The 23,755-nt window shown below is 36.7% G+C and overlaps 1 protein-coding gene across 1 annotated transcript in view; it reads left to right on the forward strand.

Annotated features, from left to right (window-relative positions):
- LUZP2 (leucine zipper protein 2) overlaps positions 1–23,755 on the forward strand; it is a 270,546-nt gene that overhangs the window by 144,557 nt on the left and 102,234 nt on the right. The window contains exon 4 of the mRNA XM_055581381.1: positions 10,024–10,086. Within this exon, the coding sequence (XP_055437356.1) occupies positions 10,024–10,086 (63 nt within the window). The remainder of the gene's footprint in view (positions 1–10,023; positions 10,087–23,755) is intronic.

Below are 23,755 nucleotides of genomic sequence, written 5' to 3' on the forward strand. Positions count from 1 at the left end.
TGATACTTCAAGGAGAGGAGACTGCACTTAATGTGTTAAGTTGGAGCCTCAAAGGAGCATACAAAAAGACTAGTTGTACAAAAATAAAAAAATAAAAAATAATAATAATAATGGAAAAGCCTGTGAATGATAAGGCCCAGGCATGTTAGTCTTCAGTGAAAACCAAATACTTGTGAAAGGAAGGGGGAAAGAGACAGGTTTAGGTAGAAGAAAAACAGTCTAACACAAGTTTATCCCTTTCCCCATAGCAGATTAGAAGCAAGGCACAGAGCTGGTGAACAACTTCTACCGTCTCCTAAATATGGAGCCACCTCTTAATTCCAAAAGCTGTTTCCTGATATTATCACCTTCTAGCAGAAGGAACAGGAAATATTACCTTGTGACTCATAAACATTGATCTTTAGGAGTCTATCTAGAAAGTAATGGCACATATGTCCTTGTATCCTATTTGCCAGAACTAGGTCACAAGCCTAGCTAACTTGTAGGAACCTGGAAAAGGCCATTAGGTTGGTGTTCATGTGCTAACTTGTAGGAACCTGGAAAAGGCCATTAGGTTGGTGTTCATGTGCTAACTTGTAGGAACCTGGAAAAGGCCATTAGGTTGGTGTTCATGTGCTCATGCAGAATTTGGGGGTTTTTAATTAAAGAAGGTGAGAATACTCCTTGGTGGACATGTATAAGTCACTATTGAGAGTCTAGCATGCAATATGATTATCCACTTATAATGTCTTTACAATAATATTATATATGAAATGAATAGAGCTGTTAAATACATTGAAATTTAAAGGTTGATGCCCCATAAATGAGAAATAAAACTGAATGGCATATAGATATGAGCCTGTGTATTTTATTTTCTCCATTGTATTTTTCTATTTGGATATCAATAGACTCTCATATTGTTTATATTTGCTAAGTTTCTAGACATATGGCATACCTAGTGTGCAGTTTTGAATATTACCTTTAAGAGGGTAAGCAAGTGGAGCTGTTTTGAATAAGGACCATCTGAATTGAAGCTATATTCTGTGATAATTTACATGTTCCCAGAGTTCACACAGCACCCATGTACATGTAAAAGAGGTGGCCCTAGGAGAAAGGGTGTGTGGTGTTTAGAAACAAACAGAAGAATGAAAACCAACAATGACGACCTGGGTCTACCTATAGTTTTTAGCCCCTTAGTTCAAGAAAGACTCATATATTTTCTTCATCTTAGCTTCTTAGAGGACATATTATTTCTGCATTCTTATTTATGAATTCCTAGAGGTTTCATTTTCTTAATTCAACAGATCAATTCAGTTGGCTCCTGAAAGGAATGTCTGTGAAAAATTGTTTCTAATATTTGAACCTTTCAAGGGTATGCCATTTACAACATTTTCAAGATTCTACTCTAATGATGCTCCCACCATTAGATGATGAGTTAGTAATTATAACACCATCACAACACAGTCCCCCATTTTGCCAGCTAAAATACTTTGCATGGTTGGAAACACTCTGAATATAAAAGTAAACTGAATAACAGTTGCAGTTTGATAACTGAGAGACTCATAAGCATTCAGTGAATGCTTAGAAAAGCACAATATTTCAAAAATATAAGTGGGATTTACTTATTAAAGATGATTTTCATATCAGCACTGTTTACTAGGATATAGTAATTCCATGAGGATCATGTAATTTACTAGGCACTATGACCAGCTACTTTTATTTTTTGGTTTTTAAATAGGCTTTATTTTTTAGAGACGTTTTAGGTTCATAGCATAACTGAGCAGAAAGTTCAGAGTTCCCATATACTCCTGCCCCCACACATAACCTCCACCATTATCAACATCCTCGACCAGAATGGTAAATCTTTTATAATCAATGAAACTACACTAATGCATGATTATCATCCAGAGTCCCTAGTTTAGTTTAGGGTTCATTCTCGGTGGTGTACATTCTATAGATTTTGACAAATATATGACATATATCCACCCTTACAGTATCATATAGAAAAGTTTCACTGACTTAATCGGTAGTTTAAGAAGCCCTTCCGGTAATTCTTGTGTACATTAAAATTTAACAACCATTTCATTACTAAATTTTAAAGCTAAGTTGAAAAACATAGTCAAGAAATTAAGACTGTATTAAATCCTGCATCTAACTGAAAGTGTACTGGATTTATCCTATTCTCTTATTTTATTGAAGTATAATTGATTTTTATTAGTTTCAGGTGTATAACATAGGCATTCAGCGTTTTATATTTTATTTAATAATGGCTATGTTTGCTTGTGCTATACAATATATCCTTGATACTTAATTTATTTTATACATGATAGCATGTATATCTTAATCCTATATACCTGCCTTGCCCATCCGCATCACCCCTTCCCTGTTGGTAACTGCTAGTTTGTCCTCTATACCTGTGAGTCTGTTTTGTTTTTTGTTTTTTTTAGATTTATTTTGTTTTATGTGTTTTTGGTTCCACATATAAGAGGTAACATAGAGTATTTGTCTTTCTCTGTCTGGCTTTCATTATATATATTTATACCAATATCCTTTTTATCCATTCATCTTTGATGGACACTTAGGTTGCTTCCATATCCTTCCATATCTTGGCTATTGAAGCAATGCTGCTATGAACATTTAGGAAGATGTATATTTTTGAATTAGTGTTCTTAGTCATTTGAGTAACTCCCATACTGTTTTCTGTAGTGAGGCAATGGCAACCCACTCCAGTACTCTTGCCTGGAAAATCCCATGGACAGAGGAGCCTGGTGGGCTACAGTCCATGGGGTTGCTAGGAGTTGGACACGACTAAACAACTTCATTTTTACTTTTCACTTTCCTGCATTGGAGAAGGAAATGGCAACCCACTCCAGTGTTCTTGCCTGGTGAATCCCAGGGACAGGGGAGCCTGTGGGCTGCCGTCTATGGGGTCGCACAGAGTCGGACACGACTGAAGCTACTTAGCAGCAGCAGCACCAACTTAAAGCACCAGCAACAGTATACTTGGGTTCTTTTTTCTCCACATCCTTAACAACATTTGTTATTTGTAGACTTTTTGATGATAGCCATTCTGACAGATGTGAGGTGGTATCTGTTTATGGTTTTGATTTGCATGTTCTTGATAATTAGCAACGTTAAGCATCGTTTCACGTCTTATAGTTTCATGGATGGTTTCTTTTGCTGTGCAAAACTTCTTCAGTTTAATTAGGTCCCATTTGTTTATTTTTACTTTTGTTTCTTTTCTTTTGGAGACAGATCCAAAAAACATTGCAATGATTTATGTCCTGCGTATTTTCCTCCAAAATTTTACAGTATTCGATCTTACATTTAGGTATTTAATTCTTCTTGGTTTAGTTTTGTATATGGTGTTACAGAATGTTCAACTTAATATTTCACATGTAGCTGTTTTGGTGAGCTAAAACAAAAATTGAATTTTATTGAGGTATAGTTTTCATAGAATTAATCCCATTTATCTATATACTTTGAGGGTTTGACCAATATTCAAGTTAGGGACTTCCTTCATAGCTCAGTGGTAGAGAACCTGCCTGCAATACAATGAGTTCAGTCCCTGAGTCGGGAAGATCCCCTGGAGAAGGAAATAGCAACCCACTCCAGTGCTCTTGCCTGGAGATCCCATGGACAGAGGAGTCTGGTGGGCTGCCGTCTGTGGGGTTGCACAGAGTCGGACACAACTGAAGTGACCTAGCAGCAGCAGCACCCAGTATTCTTACCTGGGAAATACCTTGGGCAGAGAAGCCTGGCGGGCTACAGTCCATGGGGTCATAAAAGAGTCAGACAAGACTTACTGACTAAACAACAAAAACAACTAAACTTCCCACTTGATATTTTATAATCCCTACCATCAACCCCCCAGCCCATGTCAACTAGTAACCTGATTTACAACCTAGTCTTTTGTCTTTTCTAGGATATCATATATATGGTAATTTACAAAATAAAGCTTTTTTTATGAATACATAGTATAAGACCTTAGAAATCCACCCATATTGTTACATATTTCAGACTTTATTTAAAACATCAGATCAGATCAGTCGCTCAGTCGTGTCCGACTCTTTGCAACCCCATGAATCGCAGCACGCCAGGCTTCCCTGTCCATCACCAACTCCCGGAGTTCACTCAGACTCACGTCCATCAAGTCAGTGATGCCATCCAGCCATCTCATCCTCTGTCATCCCCTTCTCCTCTTGCCCCCAATCCCTCCCAGCGTCAGAGTCTTTTCCAATGAGTCAACTCTTCGCATGAGGTGGCCAAAGTACTGGAGTTTCAGCTTTAGCATCATTCCTTCCAAAGAAATCCCAGGGCTGATCTCCTTCAGAATGGACTGGTTGGATCTCCTTGCAGTCCAAGGGGCTCTCAAGAGTCTTCTCCAACACCACAGTTCAAAAGCATCAATTCTTTGGCACTCAGCCTTCTTCACAGTCCAACTCTCACATCCATACATGACCACTGGAAAAACCATAGCCTTGACTAGACGAATCTTTGTTGGCAAAGTAATGTCTCTGCTTTTGAATATGCTATCTAGGTTGGTCATAACTTTCCTTCCAAGGAGCAAGTGTCTTTTAATTTCATGGCTGCATTCACCATCTGCAGTGATTTTGGAGCCCAGAAAAATAAAATCTGACACTGTTTCCACTGTTTCCTTATCTATTTCCCATGAAGTGATGGGACCGGATGCCATGATCTTCATTTTCTGAATGTTGAGCTTTAAGCCAACTTTTTCACTCTCCTCTTTCACCTTCATCAAGAGGCTTTTGAGTTCCTCTTCACTTTATGCCATAAGGGTGGTGTCATCTGCATATCTGAAGTTATTGATATTTCTCCCAGCAATCTTGATTCCAGCTTGTGTTTCTTCCAGTCCAGTGTTTCTCATGATATACTCTGCATATAAGTTAAATAAACAGGGTGACAATATACAGCCTTGACGAACTCCTTTTCCTATTTGGAACCAGTCTGTTGTTCCATGTCCAGTTCTAACTGTTGCTTCCTGACCTGCATACAAATTTCTCAAGAGGCAGATCAGGTGGTCTGGTATTCCCATCTCTTGAAGAATTTTCCACAGTTTATTGTGATCCACACAGTCAAAGGCTTTGGCATAGTCAATAAAGCAGAAATAGATGTTTTTCTGGAACTCTCTTGCTTTTTCCATGATCCAGCAGATGTTGGCAATTTGATCTCTGGTTCCTCTGCCTTTTCTAAAACCAGCTTGAACATCAGGAAGTTCACGGTTCACATATTGCTGAAGCCTGGCTTGGAGAATTTTAAGCATTATTTTACTAGCGTGTGAGATAAGTACAATTGTGCGGTAGTTTGAGCATTCTTTGGCATTGCCCTTCTTTGGGATTGGAATGAAAACTGACCTTTTCTTTTTTTTTAATTTTATTTTATTTAACTTTACAATATTGTATTGGTTTTGCCATGTATCAAAATGAATCTGCCACAGGTACACGTGTTCCTTTTCCAGTTCTGTGGCCACTGCTGAGTTTTCCAAATTTGCTGGCATGTTGAGTGCAGCACTTTCACAGCATCATCTTTCAGGATTTGGAATAGCTCAACTGGAATTCCATCACCTCCACTAGCTTTGTTCGTAGTGATGCTTTCTAAGGCCCACTTGACTTCACATTCCAGGATGTCTGGCTCTAGGTCAGTGATCACACCATCATGATTATCTGGGTTGTGAAGATCTTTTTTGTACAGTTTTTCTGAGTATTCTTCCCATCTCTTCTTAATATCTTCTGCTTCTGTTAGGTCCATACCATTTCTGTCCTTTATCAAGCCCATCTTTGCATGAAATATTCCTTTGGTATTTCTGATTTTCTTGAGGAGATCTCTAGTCTTTCCCATTCTGTTGTTTTCCTCTATTTCTTTGCATTGATCGCTGAAGAAGGCTTTCTTATCTCTTCTTGCTATTCTTTAAATATTTAAAATATTTAATTTTAAAACATGGCTCACTCTTTTTTAGCATTCCATTTCATGTATGTATGATAATTTGTTTACTATTCACCACTTAAGGGACATGTGGGTTATTTCCAGCTTTTGACTCTTATGGATAAAAATACTAAGCATTTATGTATATATTATCATTTCTCTTGCTTGAATACCTACAAAGAATTTCTGTCTAATTTATTTTATAAGAAACTCTCAACCAGTTTCCCAAAATGACTATAGCATTTTGCATTCCCACTAACCTATTTTTCAAATATCATTTCATGTAACTGTGATAATATATTTCCATGTATTCTTTTTAATCCTCCTGAAGAATCAGAACCTATAATCTTAGATGGATAAAGACAAATAATTGAGGTCCTAATGTTAGAATGTTTGAAATGGGGTCGGCTCTGGAAAAATAGGAATGCTTAGTCAGCCATCTGTGGCTCACCAGAATGTCTTCCAAACAGTAGACAAACATGTCTGCTGGGAGATATGTCTTTCTTACAAACACTTTTTTGTTTGTAATAGTCCTCATAAAAAGCATTATCCTAATAAACACTGTTTATTATCTTAACAAACACTGTTCACCTTAACTTCTTAGCATTCTAGCTACTTCCCTCACTTCCTGAAACACTTGCTTGCTACCTCCCTTTTATATTCAATATGCAACCTAAATATAAACTTGATTGTCAACTGAAACTCATGTTTATTTAATCTTTAACAATTTATAAAATTAAAAATAAGCAGTGAAACTGAGCAATACATATCTGCAGGTATATGTATAGATATGCCTCATTTCAATTCAGTCGCTCAGTCATATATGACTCTTTGTGACCCCATTGCAGCATGCCAGGCTTCCCTGTCCATCACCAACTCCCAGAGCTTGCTTAAACTCATGTCCCTTGAGTCAGTGATAGCATCCAACCATCTCATCCTTTGTCATCCCTTTTTTCTCCTACCTTAAATCTTTCCCAGCATCAGGGTCTTTTCCAGTGAGTCAGTGCTTCCCATCAGGTGGCCAGAGTATTGGAGCTTCAACTTCAGCATCAGTCCTTCCAATGAATATTCAGGACTGATTTCCTTTAGGACTGACTGGCTTGATCTCCTTGCAGTACAGGGGAATCTCAAGAGTCTTCTCCAACACCACAGTTGAAAAGCATCAATTCTTCAGTGCTCAGCTTTCCTTATAGTCCAACTCTCACATCCATACATGACTACTGGAAAAACATTAGCTTTGACTAGAGGGGCCTTTATTGGCAAAGTAATGTCTCTGCTTTTTAATATGCTGTCTAGTTTGGTTATAGCTTTTCCTCCAAGGAGCAAGTGTCTTTTAACTTCATGGCTGCAATCATAATCTGCAGTGATTTTGGAGCCCCAAAAATAAAGTCAGCCACTGTTTCCACTGTTTCCCCATCTATTTGCCATGAAGTGATGGAGCCAGATGCCATGATCTTAGTTTTCTGAGTGTTGAGTTTTAAGCCAATTTTTCACTCTCCTCTCTCACTTTCATCAAGAGTCTCTTTAGTTCCTCTTCGCTTTCTGCCATAAGGTTGGTGTCATCTGTGTGTCTGAGGTTATTGATATTTCTCCATGCAATCTTGCTTCCAGCTTGTGTTTCATCCAGCCTGGCATTTTGCATGATGTACTCTGCATATAAGTTAAATAAGCAGAGTGACAATAGATAGCCTTGACGTACTCCTTCCCAATTTGGAACCAGTCCATTGTTTCATGTCCAGTTCTAACTGTTACTTCTTGACCTGCACACAGATTTCTCAGGGGGCAGGTCAGGTGGTCTGGTATTCCCATCTCTTGAAGACTTTTCCAGTTTGTTGTGATCCACACAGTCAAAGGCTTTGGTGTAGTCAGTAGAGCAGAGTAGATATTTTTCTGGAATTTTCTTGCTTTCTTGATGATCCAATGGATGTTGGCAATTTGATCTCTGGTTCCTCTGCCTTTTCTAAATCCAGCTTAACCATCTGGAAATTTATGTAGCATGTTATGTTGAAGCCTGGCTTGGAGAATTTTGAGCATTGCTTTGATAGTGTGTGAGATGAGTGCAATTGTGTGGTAGTTTGAACAATCTTTTGCATTGCCTTTCTTTGGGATTGGAATGAAAACTGATGTTTTCCAGTCCTGTGGCCACTGCTGAGTTTTCCAAATTTGCAGGCATTACTGAGTGCAGCACTTTTACAGCATCATCTTTCAGGATTTGAAATAGCTCAACTGGAATTCCATCACCTTCTCTAGCTTTTTTCATAGTGATGCTTCCTAAGGCTCACTTGACTTCACATTCCAGGATGTCTGGCTCTGTGTGGGTGATCACACCACCATGGTTACCTGGGTTATGAAGACCTTTTTTGTATAGTTCTTCTGTGTATTCTTTCCACCTCTTCTTAATATCTTCTACTTCTTTTAGGTCCACACCATTTCTGTCCCTTATTGTGCCCGTCTTTGCATGAAGTGTTCCCTTGGTATCTCTAATTTTCCTGAAGAGATCACTAGTTTTTCCCCTTCTATTATTTTCCTCTATTTCTTTGCATTGATACCTGAGGAAGGCTTTCTTATCTGTCCTTGCTCTTCTCTGGAATTCTGCGTTCAAATGAGTATATCTTTCCTTTTCTCCTTTGCTTTTGGCTTCTCTTCTTTTCAGAGCTATTGTAAGGCCTCCTCAGACAACCATTTTGCCTTTTGCATTTTGTTTTCTTGGGGATGGTCTTTATCTCTGTCTCCTGTACAGTGTCACATACCTCTGTCCATAGTTCTTCAGTCACTCTGTCTATCAGATCTAAATCCTTGAATCTATTTCTCAGTTTCACTATATAATCATATGGGATTTGATTTTGATCATACCTGAATGGTCTAGTGGTTTTCCCTACTTTCTTCAATTTAAGTCTGAATTTGGCAATAAGGAGTTTATGATCTGAGCCACAGTTAGCTCCTCATCTTGTTTTTGCTGACTGTGTAGTGCTTCCATCTTTGACTGCAAAGAATATAATCAGTCTGATATCAGTATTGACCATCTGTGATGTCCATGTGTAGAGTCTTCTCTTGTGTTTTTGGAAGAGGATGTTTGTTATGACCAGTGTGTTTTCTTGGCAAAACTGTTTGCCTTTGCCCTGCTTTATTTTGTAATCCAAGGCCAAATTTGCCTGTTACTCCAGGTGTTTCTTGACTTCCTACTTTTGAATTCCAGTCCCCTATAATGAAAAGGATATCTTTTTGCGTGTTAGTTCTAGAAGGTCTTGTAGGTCTTCATAGTACTGTTCAACTTCAGCTTCTTCAGTGTTACTGATTGGGGCATAGACTTGTATTACTGTATTATTGAATGGTTTGCCTTGGAAACCAACAGAGATTTCTTTCATTTTGAGACTGCATCCAAGAACTGCATTTTGGACTCTCTTGCTGACTATGAAAGCTACTCCATTTCTTCTAACGGATTCTTGCCCACAGTAATAGATATAATGGTCATCTGAGTTAAATTCACGTATTCCTATCCATTTTAGTTCACTGTTTCCGAAAATATTGATATTCATTCTTGCCATCTCCTGTTTGACCACTTCCAATTTACCTTGATTCATGGACCTAACATTCCAGGTTTCTATGTATTATTGTTCTTAGAGCATCAGATTTTTTATTCCACCACCAGTCACATCAACAACTGGGTGTTTTTTTTTTGCTTTGGGTCCGTCTCTTCATTCTTTCTGGAGTTATCTCTCCACTCATCTCCAGTAGCATATTGGGCAAATACCAACCTGGGAGTTCATCTTTCAGTGGGTATGCCTAGATGACTCATTCTGTGTGTGTGTGAATTTTGCAGGGGAAGGTTGAGGAGAGGAACAATAAGCCACTTTCTTTAAATATTACCTTTTAAACAGTACACTTCTTTGAACAGGTTTCGGTTTTTATTTCCTGCCTAGAATAGCTGGATGTCTGACTCCCAAAGCAGAGATTAAGCTTTTCTCTTTCACTTCTAGACTAGTTGAACTCTTTTTTTGTTTGGCTGCAAAGTTCATTCTTGTGCAATTAAAGGAATTTTAATCTTGACATTTGAAAATGTAAATGAAATTAAGTCTCTAATTCATGTTTTTGTTCTTACAGTCAAAAAAAATTCAATCCCAGCTGAAGGAGCTTCGTTATGGGAAGAAGGATTTATTATTTAAGGTAAGCATCTTTCTCCCTACTTTCTCCAACTGGCTGGTTCAATACCTAAACTATAATACTATTTATCTTAAATTTAATTTCCAGGTTTTCACAGGAATTAGAGTTATATTTGACTGAATTGAAGGTGCTTTCATTTTATTGCCTACTTAATTAATGGAGATAAATAGAGATATGGTTTCCTGGGTACATTCTTAATCAAAGGCAGACTTCATTTCAAGGTGTTTAAAGTCTCTTTATAAACTTCAATTACTGTAATTCAACATTGAGGAATACTGCCTTTCAGAATGCTTTTACATCACAGTGAGCATATATTGAACAATTTTCGAGAGATCAGGTTCACTGGCGACCTACATTCTAGACTTTCAGAGATCTCTGCATTAGTCTCTTTATTATAATCTTTATATTTAATCAAGGTTGATTGATTTTCATTATTTATACTTTCCTTTACAAGACTATAGGTAGACATCTATCACAAACTATGGTTATGGTTAACTGACTAATGGCCTCCAAAATATATCCATTGCTAATCCCTAGAACCCGTGAATGTGATATTTTATGGCAAAAGAGACTTTACAGATGTCATTAAGTTAAGGATCTTGAGGTGGGAAGATTATCCTAAGTTATCTAGGTGTATACTGAGTATATTGCACAAGTTTTTAATAAGAGTAATACAGGATGGCTTAAGTGAAAAAAAAACAAAAAGGATTATGTAACCTTTGGAGAAGTTGGAGGAGGAAAGACAATGCAAAGGATTTTCCCACATAGCCTCTGGGATAAACAGCCCTTTCAACACTGATGTTGCTCGTAAAATTCATTTCAAACTTCTGACTTTCCAAACTCTTAAGAGAATAAGTTGTGTTGTTTAAGTCACTGGGATCAAAGTAGTTTGTTATAGCAGCAAGAAGAAACTAATACAGATACTTCCTTTTATCTCCCTTGAGCAGAGAAGCTGAGCCTTTACTTGTGCTTGTTGTACACCTGCATTCCCAAATGCAGTAGAATAATAGAATATTAGGCTTTTCATACTAGGAATAATACTTTGTTTAATAACTAAATGTAAATTAATTTGTGTGTAATATCTGTTTTTCAAAAATGTTTCCACTACAGTGATCATTCCAATCTATCTTCAGGTTTAATTTGGATTAGAGTCATACAAAGGTGTTCCTATCATGAGAACCAATATTTATTAAATTCTTATTCCATGAAAGTCATGAATCTGGGAATATTTTACCATTCAGTCATTCATAAACATGCTTCCTGTAATTCCTTTAACCTCTTTTATAACAAAATGTTCTTTAGCGCACCAAGGAAAATGTGAATTAATTCTCATTAATGCTCTCTGACTCTCAGCCCTCTGCTCATTGTATATGATAGATAAAAGAGGAAAATCCAAGGTATTAATGTTTTCCTGTGTACCATCAATCTTTCATACTGAGACTCACGCTCAGGGTATCTTGACTGTTACATTCAGCTCAGCTTTAGCTTTTTGCAGTCATCAACAACAAATAATTGAAATTGGGGTAAAAAAAAAACAACTGTGTGTGCATGTTCATATTTGCAAAGAAATGTCTAGTTGTTTGATTTGCTCAACATAATAAGATTAGGAATATAATAAAAAAATTCCAAGCTCCCTAGAGCTGGTAAGTTTGTGGTATTAGGCTGGGAGATTTATGTAAAGATAGAAGATCATATGAGGCTTTTTAAATTTTTTGAATATCAATTCTCAAATTGAAGAGTTAGAAAAGTTTGGAGAAAAGAATAGGAAGATCCAATAATTTTCCATGATTTACTTCTTTGTTGTATGACAGCTCTTTGGGCTTCCCTGGTGACTCAGATGGTAAAAAATCTGACTACAATGCGGGAGACCCAGGCTCAGTCCCTGGGTCAGAGAGACTCACTGGAGAAGGGAATGGCTACCCACTCCAGTATTCTTGCCTGGAGAATGCCATGAACAGAGGAGCCTGGCAGGTTACAGTCCATAGGGTTGCAAAGAGTTAGGCATGACTGAGTGACTAACAAATTCACTTTTTTCAAATATAGATTAGTAATTTATCAACTTTCAGAAATTACCCAAATCAGGATTTGTTGAAAATGTGAGACATTATTTGTAAGCCTTGTTATTTTATGTCAATTTGAGAAGAACACTTATACATGAAATCAGGTGAATTGCATATGAATAGACCATGAAGTTGCATAAATTAGAATGTCATCTCATATTCCCTTCCCAAACAATTTAATCTCTAGATTTTTATTACATCCAATAGCAGGAGGTCTAGAAGCATGGCAATTTTTTAGCTAAATTAACTTATTTAGTAGATAAACTATGTCAGCAAGGACCCGGAGTTGTTTGTCTGTATTTCAGACTTTTTCATATCATGATAACTGATTTGTTCTAAACTTTAATTCCTCATTGTACAATGATAGTGTCTAAAGATCTATGTAACTGTGTACAGAGTCAAAGAAAAGAGTGTGGGGAAACGTTTGTCCTTAAGTGTCATAATTTTTATATAGGAAGTACATTTTTAAGAAGTCTTCCCAAACTCGGGTGTTCATCTATGTATAAAAGTGAGACTTCAGTGTTTTCAACTTCTAGTGTGAAAAGTTGCTTCTTTTAGAAGTAAAGAAACCTAATTGTTAATGGAAAACCACCCAGACAATTTCTGCTATAATGTACTCCTTCACTCATCTCGAGACAGCTTACATTTATATCATCTCATTTGCTTACTTTTGTATCAACAGTGCACATTTTAGGTATTGTATAACCATGTTAATTGAATGAATGGAAACATACATACATATGTACATGCACATGAGTATGTAGGCCAGGGCAGTAGATAGTAGAAACATTATAATTTTTGTGACCAGAATCTATCCATGCACTTGTTCAAATGAGTCCACAAAATATTTTTGGTAATAACTTGCTGAATCTTGAGATAAGTAGTAGAATATTTTATTTCCCTGAAAGTAGTTTCCTGAGCATCTATTCAATTTTGAATAGATTTGATGGTTTTTAGTGAAGATAGCATTTGAAGGAGCAGTGCTTACCACTAAAGCACATGAATTTTATCTTAAAAATAATGGACTGTGCAGACAGTTGCAAGGCAGCTTGATAAATTCAGTGTCCTTATTAATGTTTGAGGGCTGACTTCTGACTGAGGCAGGCAGCCAGCAGCAGTAAACATTCTATTCTAAGGAAAGAAGTGAGGATCTGCAGATTATTTGCCCAGGACTTGAGTACTTTTTATCCTCCTTAATTCAATTTGGAGTTGACATTCTCTGGAATACCTAGGCTCCATTGTGCTATTCTGTTTTACATATACCTATTTTTTAAATTTCGATAGTATTATTTTCCCATTATAGAAAAATGTCAAAACGTGTCTAAATGTATAAGGCCAAACAAACAAATAAAAGCCCAAAACACTTAAAACCCATCACTTGGAACATACTCAATATTTTGAAATTTTTATTTAAATAAATAAATATTATTTTAAGAAAGAATTTTTTTTTAAGTAGCCCAAACCAAAGGTGCTGTGTAATTTATATTCAATTTCTATATGTACTATAGGGTTTATAAAATATTTAACAATTATTTTATTTTTCACTTTTTCTAACTTAGTATTCATATCCTATATTATTTTTGTATCACTATTTAGTTCCTTTTGTATTAGGCATATCTGCTTTGTGATTAATATATGTATCTGTTAATAATCATAATATGTACATTTTATACATTCTGCTTTTTTACATAATTTATGAAGGTATCTTTTATTTACAAAACAGAAACACACTCACAGACTTACAGAACACACTTAAGGTTACAGGGTGGAAGAGGAGGGAGGGAAGAGATGGGGAGTTTGGAACTGACATGCACACGCTGCTATATTTCAAATGGATAACCAACAAGGACCTTCTGTTGGTTATAGCACAGGGAACTCTGTTCAATATTATTTAACAACCTAAATGGGAAAAGAATTTGAAGAACAATAGATACATGTATATATATAACTGAATTACTTTGATGTATACCTGAAACTAACACAACATTGTTAATCAACTAACACAAAATGAAAAGTTTTAAAACTGTGTATTATGACAAAAATTGTGTATTACAATTTTAATTTATGCTTTGATGAAAAATGTTTTCTTATTTTTAACTTGAGGTATAGTTTTTATTGAACACGTATCCAACTATAAAGTAATTCACTAAAGTTATTGAAAAATTGTAATGTTATTGATACCTGATACACATTATTTTTGGATTTGGATTTTTAACTTGAATGGAGGGTAGCTGACAAAAATAATCACATATATTTAAAGGATACAACATGATTTGATACACATATACAGTGTGGGATGATTATCAAGATTAAAATAACTAACATCCCTCACCTCACATAGTTAACTGTTTTTCTGTATGTATGAGAGAGTGATTTAGATCTACTCTCAGCAGTTCTGAATGATACAATACCCCATTGTTAACTATAGTTCCCTATCCCATCAATGTATTAAGAAAAAAAATGTGTTTAATTAAGGCTTTTTTGGACATATCCAGAGAACTGGGCATTCTCATTAAGGAAACAAGAATAAATGAAAGAGGCTTCTGGTGGCACAGACAGTAAAGAATCCACCTGCAATGCAAGAGACTCAGGTCGGATCCGTGGGTCGGGAAGATCTCCTGGAGAAGGGAATAACTGCTCCCTCCCGTATTCTTGCCTGGAGAATCCCATGGACAGAGGAGCCTGGTGGACTACAGTCCGTGGGTTCGCAAAGAGTTGAACACAACTGAATGACTTAATACTTAAGTAAATATATTGGTCTGCTGAGGCTGACATAAAAAGTAACTTAAGTTAGTGGCTTAAGAACAAAAATTTATTTTCTCACTTTCTAAAGCCTGGGAAATCTGGGATAAGTCTGACAGGTTTCTGTTAGAAACCTGTGTCCTCACATGGAGGAGAGCTAACAAGCTCTCTGATGTCTCTCCTTACAAGGACACTCATCCTACAATATCAGGGTCCCACCCATATGACCTCATTTAGCCTTAATGACCTCCTTATAGGTCCAGTCTTCAAGTACAGTCACATTGAGGGTTAGGCTTTCAACATGAGTTTAGGGGAGACAGTTCAGTTCATTGCAGTGATTAAGTTATACATACAATAAAGCAGTAACAAACCTTGAGAAATTATAAAATGAAAATTACTGTTTTAATTTGCCATAAAAATGATTGCTGGGAAATTTAAACATTTACTTTGAAATGTAATCCATTTAATTTCATTTATCAATACTTACTTTTTATTGTTGTTATTTGGGTCATTTCAAAACAGTTTACATTAATGTTTCCTCAGTTCAGTTCAGTTCAGTCTCTCAGTCATGTCCAACTCTTTGTGACCCCATGAACTGCAGCATGCTAGGCCTCCCTGTCCATCACCAGCTCCTGGAGTCCACCCAAACCCATGTCCATGGAGTCGGTGATGCCATCCATTCATGCCTCAAAATAAGTCTATGATCACTCAGGGTATGTGACACTATCACCTTAATCATGTATCAGAAAAACAAGACCAAGAGAAGGTAAAAGACTTGTCTGAAATAATAGAACTAGTAAGTGGCAGAGTGTTATTCTAATCTAAGTCCTGTGACTCCACTATGTCACATTTTTCACAGTTATATTTCTACTTTGATTCTTGTGGGGATTTATAGATTATACTTTTCAGAACTATTTTCTACTGTACTCAAAAATTAAAAGGGCACATAGAAAACAGACTTGTGAACACAGTGGGGGAAGGAGAGGATGGTACAAATTTAAGAAAGTAGCATTGACATATATAAACTAAATATATATATCAGATCAGATCAGATCAGTCACTCAGTCGTGTCCGACTCTTTGCGACCCATGAATCGCAGCACACCGGGCCTCCCTGTCCATCACCAACTCCCGGAGTTCACTCAGACTCACGTCCGTCGAGTCAGTGATGCCATCCAGCCATCTCATCCTCTGTCGTCCCCTTCTCCTCCTGCCCCCAATCCCTCCCAGCATCAGGGTCTTTTCCAATGAGTCAACTCTTTGCATGAGGTGGCCAAAGTACTGGAGTTTCAGCTTTAGCATCATTCCTTCCAAAGAAATCCCAGGGCTGATCTCCTTCAGAATGGACTGGTTGGATCTCCTTGCAGTCCAAGGGACTCTCAAGAGTCTTCTCCAACACCACAGTTCAAAAGCACCAATTCTTCGGTGCTCAGCCTTCTTCACAGTCCAACTCTCACATCCATACATGACCACAGGAAAAACCATAGCCTTGACTAGATGAACCTTTGTTGGCAAAGTAATGTCTCTGCTTTTGAATATGCTATCTAGGTTGGTCATAACTTTCCTTCCAAGGAGTAAGCATCTTAAATATATACATAGACATATATAAAATAAATAAATAGTGGGAAGTTGCTGTATAATGCAAGGAGCCTAGCCTGGCACCCTGTGAACTGGAGGGGTGGTATGTGAGGTAGGGAGGCTCAAAAGGAAGGAGATATATATATATATAATTATGACTAGTTTGCTTTATTGCAAGACAGAAACCAACACAACATTGTAAAGCAATTACCCTCCAATTAAAAAATATTTTAAATTTAAAAAGTATTAAAAGGGCAAATATGCATAGATGGAAATATAACTTGTCCACATAAAAATAATCTGCCAGAAACTAATATTCAATGCATTTGCTTGAAAATATAATGATTTTTATTACAAAAATAAGATGTTTTCAGTTTAGAATTGGCAGTTGCTTAAAACAGCAGATTCTTTTCTAACTCCCTATATTCGTATTATCTACTCTACTAGTTTTTAAAACTACAGTATTGTTTTAAAAGTATGTTCTGTGGTTAAAAAAGGAGAAATTTAATTGACCTTGCCCAAATCAACCCAACTTTTCAGACTTGCTCCTCCCCCATGCTTTAAAACATAAAGCCAACTATCCTGACTTATTTTCTTATTGTTTACCAGATAATGGAATATATATGCATGTTTAAATGTTTTAAATATATGCATGTTTCTTAGCAGAAGTCATATCAAATTTAAGTCTACTAAACTTTAATTTTTCTCCAAAAATTATATTCCAAATACTGAAAGTCACTAAAAGTGCAGGACTTTAAAAGAAGCCAAATGCAGAACTTTATAAAGTGACTTATCTGTGATTACAGAACTTCAGTCTAAGTTCCAGACTTCATGTTCATTCAGTCCTCTAAAATTATTGGTTGAGAACGCATTATCTGTCAGGCACTGAGCAAAGTGGGTTTTTTCCATTTGACCAAGATTCCTTCACACTTCAAAGGGATTTAAAGTCAGTGGATGAATTTCAGGATGATATTGATTCCTCAGAATTTTTTCATAATTCTTATAGATTTGCATATGGCATTTTTCTTGGAGAGGAGCTTATATAATTTATTAGATTATCAAATGATCTATACATATCCAAAAGTTAACAGTTTAGGAATCATTGTTTCACATCCTGGCCCTCACCTTCTACCACGTTAAGCATGTTTAGGCAGTGATAAGCAGAGCCATCTCTGGCTGTTATTGAGAATATTGTGCTTATTCCAAGTTTCTGTGTTTTCTTTCTTTGTTCACTTATTAGAAAACTCAGGTGTGTTCTAGGACTGCCAGGTTGATGATTCTGTTAGAAATTATTTTTATAAAATGTCTATAACTTTAAATAACATTTTTAAATTTTACCACTTTAATCACATTTTATCATTAATTCATAATTTGAAAAAAAAAAGTTATGGCCTATCACATAGGAAAATAAAACACGTTAAGTGACTTAAGCCAGGTATTGTAAATACATTTTAAAAAAGTGAATCTCTGTGTGTGTCCCCACCCCATACCCTGTGCCTGCCTATCTTTTACCTTGCTAATGATTCATGGGGTTCTTTTCCATTGAGCTTAGATCTAGTCTGGGCATCATTCTCATTCCAAGCAACTCCTAAATGGTGGTCACAGTTGGTATCTATCTGCCATCCCTGAATGAGCTCTAACTATTTTGCATGTAGCCAGTCTCCAGTTTCTAGAAAGAGACTCTGCGGTATTTGCTCACTATTTCCCTACCATTGTAGCAAATGACAACCATTACACGTTGCAAAGTCTTTGTACAGAAAAGATCTAAAGGCTAAGGAATTTAGGGAATAAGTGAAAGTGGAGTCCCTCAGTCGTGTCCGACTCTTTGCGACCTCATGACCTACCAGGCTCTGCGGTCCATGGAATTTTCCAGGCAAGAATACTGGAGTGGGCTGCCATTTCTTTCTCCAGGGGATCTTTGCAACCCAGGGATTGAACCCAGGTCTCCTGCATTGCAGATAGATGCTTTACCATCTGAGCCACTGGGGAAGCCCACTTAGGGAATAAGGCATAAGTGTGAATCTTTCTGCAAAAAATCTAAGTGAGTACAATGAACTTTAGACCCGCCCTAGGACATTTCTTCTTGGGTCTAAGATACTAGAATGAGCCTTGAACTGCTGACCTTTGCTACCCCTTCTTCTTCTATCCATAATTTTCCATATATGTCTGGGTTTATCAAACTGTCCTCCCACTGTGAGTGGCCCTCAGTCTTTGCTAGGTTCAGCTGACTTGGCACAGGTACCTGCTTGGATCATATATAGAACAGTGGCATCATGAGACCTTTGGGAAAAATCACCTTTTTCTGTGGCACTTGACAGGGAGACTGCTATTTCTGTTCTAGGCACAACAGCCAGCAATTGCTGCACTCCTTTCTTTAGGTCCTAAATGCTTCTATTTTAAGTACATTTAAACTTATTTTTTTTTCAGTGAGAGACATCAGTTTCTTCTGAGTAGTCTAAAAGTTCAACCTGTACTTCTGATCAGAAGTTGTCTTAAGTTCTGAAATTATAGATTAGCAATTATAACCTTTCATAGAGTCAATTTGAGCATTAGGCGTACTGCTCAGGGACGTGTGCCATCCCCAGATAGCTTTTCATCTCTAATTAAAATAGAAAGCAATTACAATACTATCTCTGTGCTAAACATAATTCTTTATTTTGAATATAAAATGAAAAGAACAATGAAGAAAACACACAGCAATTTCATGCATCATACAGTTTTTAAATGCCTTGTTTTCTATATCCTTTATCTTAACAGTGAAGCCAACCATAATTTTAGAAAACAAGGGCAGATTTTTGTTCTCCTTTGAGTACTTCTTTTGGTAAGACATTTAGATGTTCTCCTTTGTCTTGGCAGGAGACATTTAAGAAGCATATTTGTGAACCTAACTTTTCATTCCATTTCATTTCATTTTACTGCTGTTGCTCAGTTACTAGGATGTTTCTTAAACTACACATAATAAAAAAGGAGAAAGCAGTTACCTCTGAAGGTAATTGAATGGAAAGCTGCTGCAACAGAAACAATTTAGAATAATTTTAAATAGGAAAATTCTCCATAAACTTCATAGTTTATAAAAAGGAATATGCTGCTTATGAAGGCAAGAGCAGAATCTGTTAGTAGTGCATCCTGGGAGTCTTCTTCTGTATCTTCTTCCCTACTATTGTCATTCTAACTTAACAAACCCCATTTGAAAAACATATCAGATTAACTTGTTACATACATTTTCAACAATATAGGCATTGAAACATGTAAAATATCATGTATGAAATGAGTTGCCAGTCCAGGTTCGATGCACGATACTGGATGCTTGGGGCTGGTGCACTGGGACGACCCAGAGGGATGGAATGGGGAGGGAGGAGGGTTCAGGATGGGGAACACATGTATACCTGTGGCGGATTCATTTTGATATTTGGCAAAACTAATACAGTTATGTAAAGTTTAAAAATAAAATTAAATTTAAAAAAAACAACAAAAAAAAACAACATTTAACTCTCAAAGCTTAAAAAAGAAAAAAAGAACCTTCACATTAGAAGGATCCTGTAGCACACCAAACTCCAGTTCTTGCACAGTATTGGCTATTATCCCTAATATAATGATTCCCTGGTGGCTCAGTGGTAAAGAATCCACCTGCAATGGAGGAGACAAGGGTTCGAGCCCTGGGTTGGGACAATCTTCTGGAGGAGGAAATGGCCACCCACTCTAATATTCTTGCCTGGAAGAATTCCATGGACAGAGGAGTCTGGTTGGCTATAGTCCATGAGGTCACAAAGAGTCAGACACGACTGAGCACACACACACCCCTAAAGGCATTGACTCTGGTTGTAAATGTCCAGCGATTAAGGTTCACAACATTCCAAAGCAGGCGTTTTCCTTCTTACAGAATTCTGATTATTGAAGAATCCCCTTCTCACACTCTAGTGTATTTTGTTTATATACCTGATTCCCACAGAGATGCCAAGCTCATTCTAAAAAGTTATGTATTTTTCCCCCACAGTCTCCTCCTGTGGTTTCTTCCTTATTCTTTGTCTCTATTTGCCCTTTCTATTCTTCATGCCCTCATCACTAAGATGCCTTCAGAAGGAGAATTTCATTATATGATGTAATTGTTTCTCAGTCTGAAAAATATTTGTGGTTTCTTAACCAAGAGTAGAACTCAGTTTACTGCTAGTGATGAAATAACCTGGGGAGGTGAAGTGGGTGCATTATTTGAGTAGGCAATGAAACTCATTTCAATGCTCAGAATTCATGCTCCTTAAGCCAAAGCCACCATTTACAGTCACTAGCACACGTTTTTCAGTTTTCTTCCCAATCTCTTCCTTTTTTCTTATTGAGGCAGACTTGACAAATGACAGTGTGTTGGTTTCAGGAGTACAACATAGTGATCTGATATTTGTATATGCCACAAAGTGATCAGCAGAGTAAGTCTAGAATATATCCATCACCATAAATAATTGCAGTTGTGTGTGTGATAAGATCCTTTAAGGAAGATTTATTCTCTTAACAACTTTTAAATATCCAATTCAGTCTTACTAACTATAGTCACCATGCTGTGCATGGCAACCCCATGACTTTTATGACTGGGAGTGTACCATTTGGCTCCCTTTACCTATTTCATCCACCTCCCATCCACTGCCTCCAGCAACCACCAATAATCTTCTCTTTTGTGAAATCATGATTAGCATATCCTCCCATCCTGCCCCAACCATTGCTACTCCACTCCTCTAGAAGTAGAGTATGAAGAATCCCTGAGGCTGGAAAAATCCATATGGGATATATTATATATGTGTAGAAACTCTATGATTATGTAATATTTGGGGTGAAATCTTTTAGCTTATTCAGTGCTTCTTGCAGCAAGTTAGATAAAACTTGGCACAATTAAGAAACACTTACTGTGGGGCCTAAGAGTGCTTTGCAGGCTACAAGAGAAAGAGAAAACAGCACAGCTAAGACTAGTTTACAACTTTGACCAATCTATGTGTAAAAAGTCTTATGTCAACCCTAAGCATCATCTACTGAATATTTATTTTGTGTATTTCTTCTTCCTTAGTGAATGTAGCTTGATGTGACAAAAATAGTACGTGCTTGCAGTCAGGGGATCTGTGTTCTTTATTATTTCTTTCCCTTGAAAGTGAAAGTCGCTCAGTTGTGTCCGACTCTTTGCGACTCCATGGAATATACAGTCCATGGAATTCTGCAGGCCAGAATACTGGAGTGGGTAGCCTTTCCTTTCTCCAGGGAATCTTCCCAACCCAGGGATTGAAGCCAGATCTCCCACGTTGCAGGCAGATTCTTTACCAGCTGAGCCACAAGGGAAGCCCAAGAATACTGGAGTGGGTAGCTTATCCTCAAACTGGGGTCTCCTGCATTGCAGGCGAATTCTTTACCAACTTAACTATCAGGGAAGCATCTTTCTCTTACCTGGAAATTAAGGTTAATTGGTCACATAGCCTTGTTGGGTATCAATTCTGTCAGTAAACTGTGGATAAGTTTAATACACACAGTTCAAAGGTATTTAATAGGATCAAATGAGATTGTATATCAAATTAATTCTGTAAAATATCTTATAACCATTCCATTATCAATGAATTGTTTTTGTCTTTTATTTCCAGAGGGAAATATATTTTTTTAAGATAATACCAGATCACTTTTTCAGAGTCTAAACAACTATTGTTCTTAGTCGCATTCAAGAATTATGTCATAACTTTTCAACTCAAACCTTCATGCTTTGTAGTCCCCAGCATATATAAAACTTTATGATACAGGGTTGTTTGGGAAGCCTGGAGAAGAACAGTTAGTTCATTTTCTTGATTTTAGGCAAATGTGTGTGTATATACACACATACAGACACATACACATATATACAAAGGCAAAAGGATCTTCAGAACATTCTAGAGAGATCTCATATTTTTAAAGTATTTATATAGCAATGAAATACTAAAGGAATAAAGCTTTTTAGAAATGAAATTGTTGGGATACATTTTTTTCCTAATAAAGTTTTACATAAGTTTCTTTATTTTTAAAAAATGGATGTAGAGACCAAGAGCTAGATGCAATTTCTTAATATAATCACACTTGACCATTGTTTGGAACAGAGATGGGAAAGATGATAGCCTTCTTCTTTCCAACTGCCTTTAACATATTGTTTATGGGAATAATAAATGGAGATCATCTCTACTCTAATCTCATTAGTTAGTTATGTAAGAAGCCTTTGCTTTAAATAATTTGGTTTCTTGCTTGGTTTTTATCTTGGGCAAATTTGATATGCTGATATACTGATAATTTATTCATTAAAATCTATAAAATCTTCTAAAATAATAATACTGAATTTAGTCCTCTGTCTTTTTCTTTTTGTTTCAAGTTGAGCAGAAACTGTGTTAACTCATTATTATACCACTCCCCCTTTCTTCATGTGTTGAATTTGCTCTTATTTTAGGTGCATTGTGGATAACTGTGATCTTATATGTAATATTTTCACTTATCTGAGCCCTTTTATTTGCATAATGCTTGGATTTTAATGTTAATCTGTAAGAGTTTGGTAGTAATCAAACACAGTCTTATAGACTGCCTATTCAATTATGGTTATTTTAAAAATGATACTCAGCTTTACTGAATGAGGATGGTCTGTTGGTATTTCATAAATTTTAACATAATGCAGGGACCACCCATATGTCTTGTTAAAAGGATATTCTGAGTCCATAGGCCTGGGATGGGGCTTGAAATTCTGCATTTCAAGCAGGACCTTAGGCAGTGCTGACTCTATTGGTCTATGAGGCCCTAGGGCATTTAACTAATCTGATGTTAAAGGGTTTTACTTTTCTTTTTCTTAATTTAAAAATTCTTTAGACATTGCGTTACAGAATGAAGGAGCATTTGAAATGAGATGATCTGAGTTCCCTTTCAGACTTTTCAGTTAACTTACAAATGTTTCTTTTGTATATGGACCTTGGAAAGCAGGTATTTTCATTTGTTATTTAACATCTGCCCTCCTCCCCCTGCCCTCCTTTTCACTGATCATAGCTGACATTTTGTAGCAGACATAGGAGAAACAAAACTGACTGGACTCCCTCAGTAAAGGAGATAGGCTAGTTTATAATTAGTCTTAATACATTATGGTAAGTGCTTTTTTTTTTTTTTTTTCCTGAAGTATGGTAAGTGCTTCCCCCGCCCCCAAAGCAAAATTAGTTTATTTGGGAGGTGAAAGGGATACCAGAAGGAGACTAGGGAAGTGAGTTAGGGAAGGAAAGAAGGTCAGTAAAGGGTCCATTAGCAAGGCATCCACAACTGAGAGTGAGA

This window comes from Bubalus kerabau, chromosome 5, assembly GCF_029407905.1.
Source record: "Bubalus kerabau isolate K-KA32 ecotype Philippines breed swamp buffalo chromosome 5, PCC_UOA_SB_1v2, whole genome shotgun sequence".
NCBI lineage: Eukaryota > Metazoa > Chordata > Mammalia > Artiodactyla > Bovidae > Bubalus > Bubalus kerabau.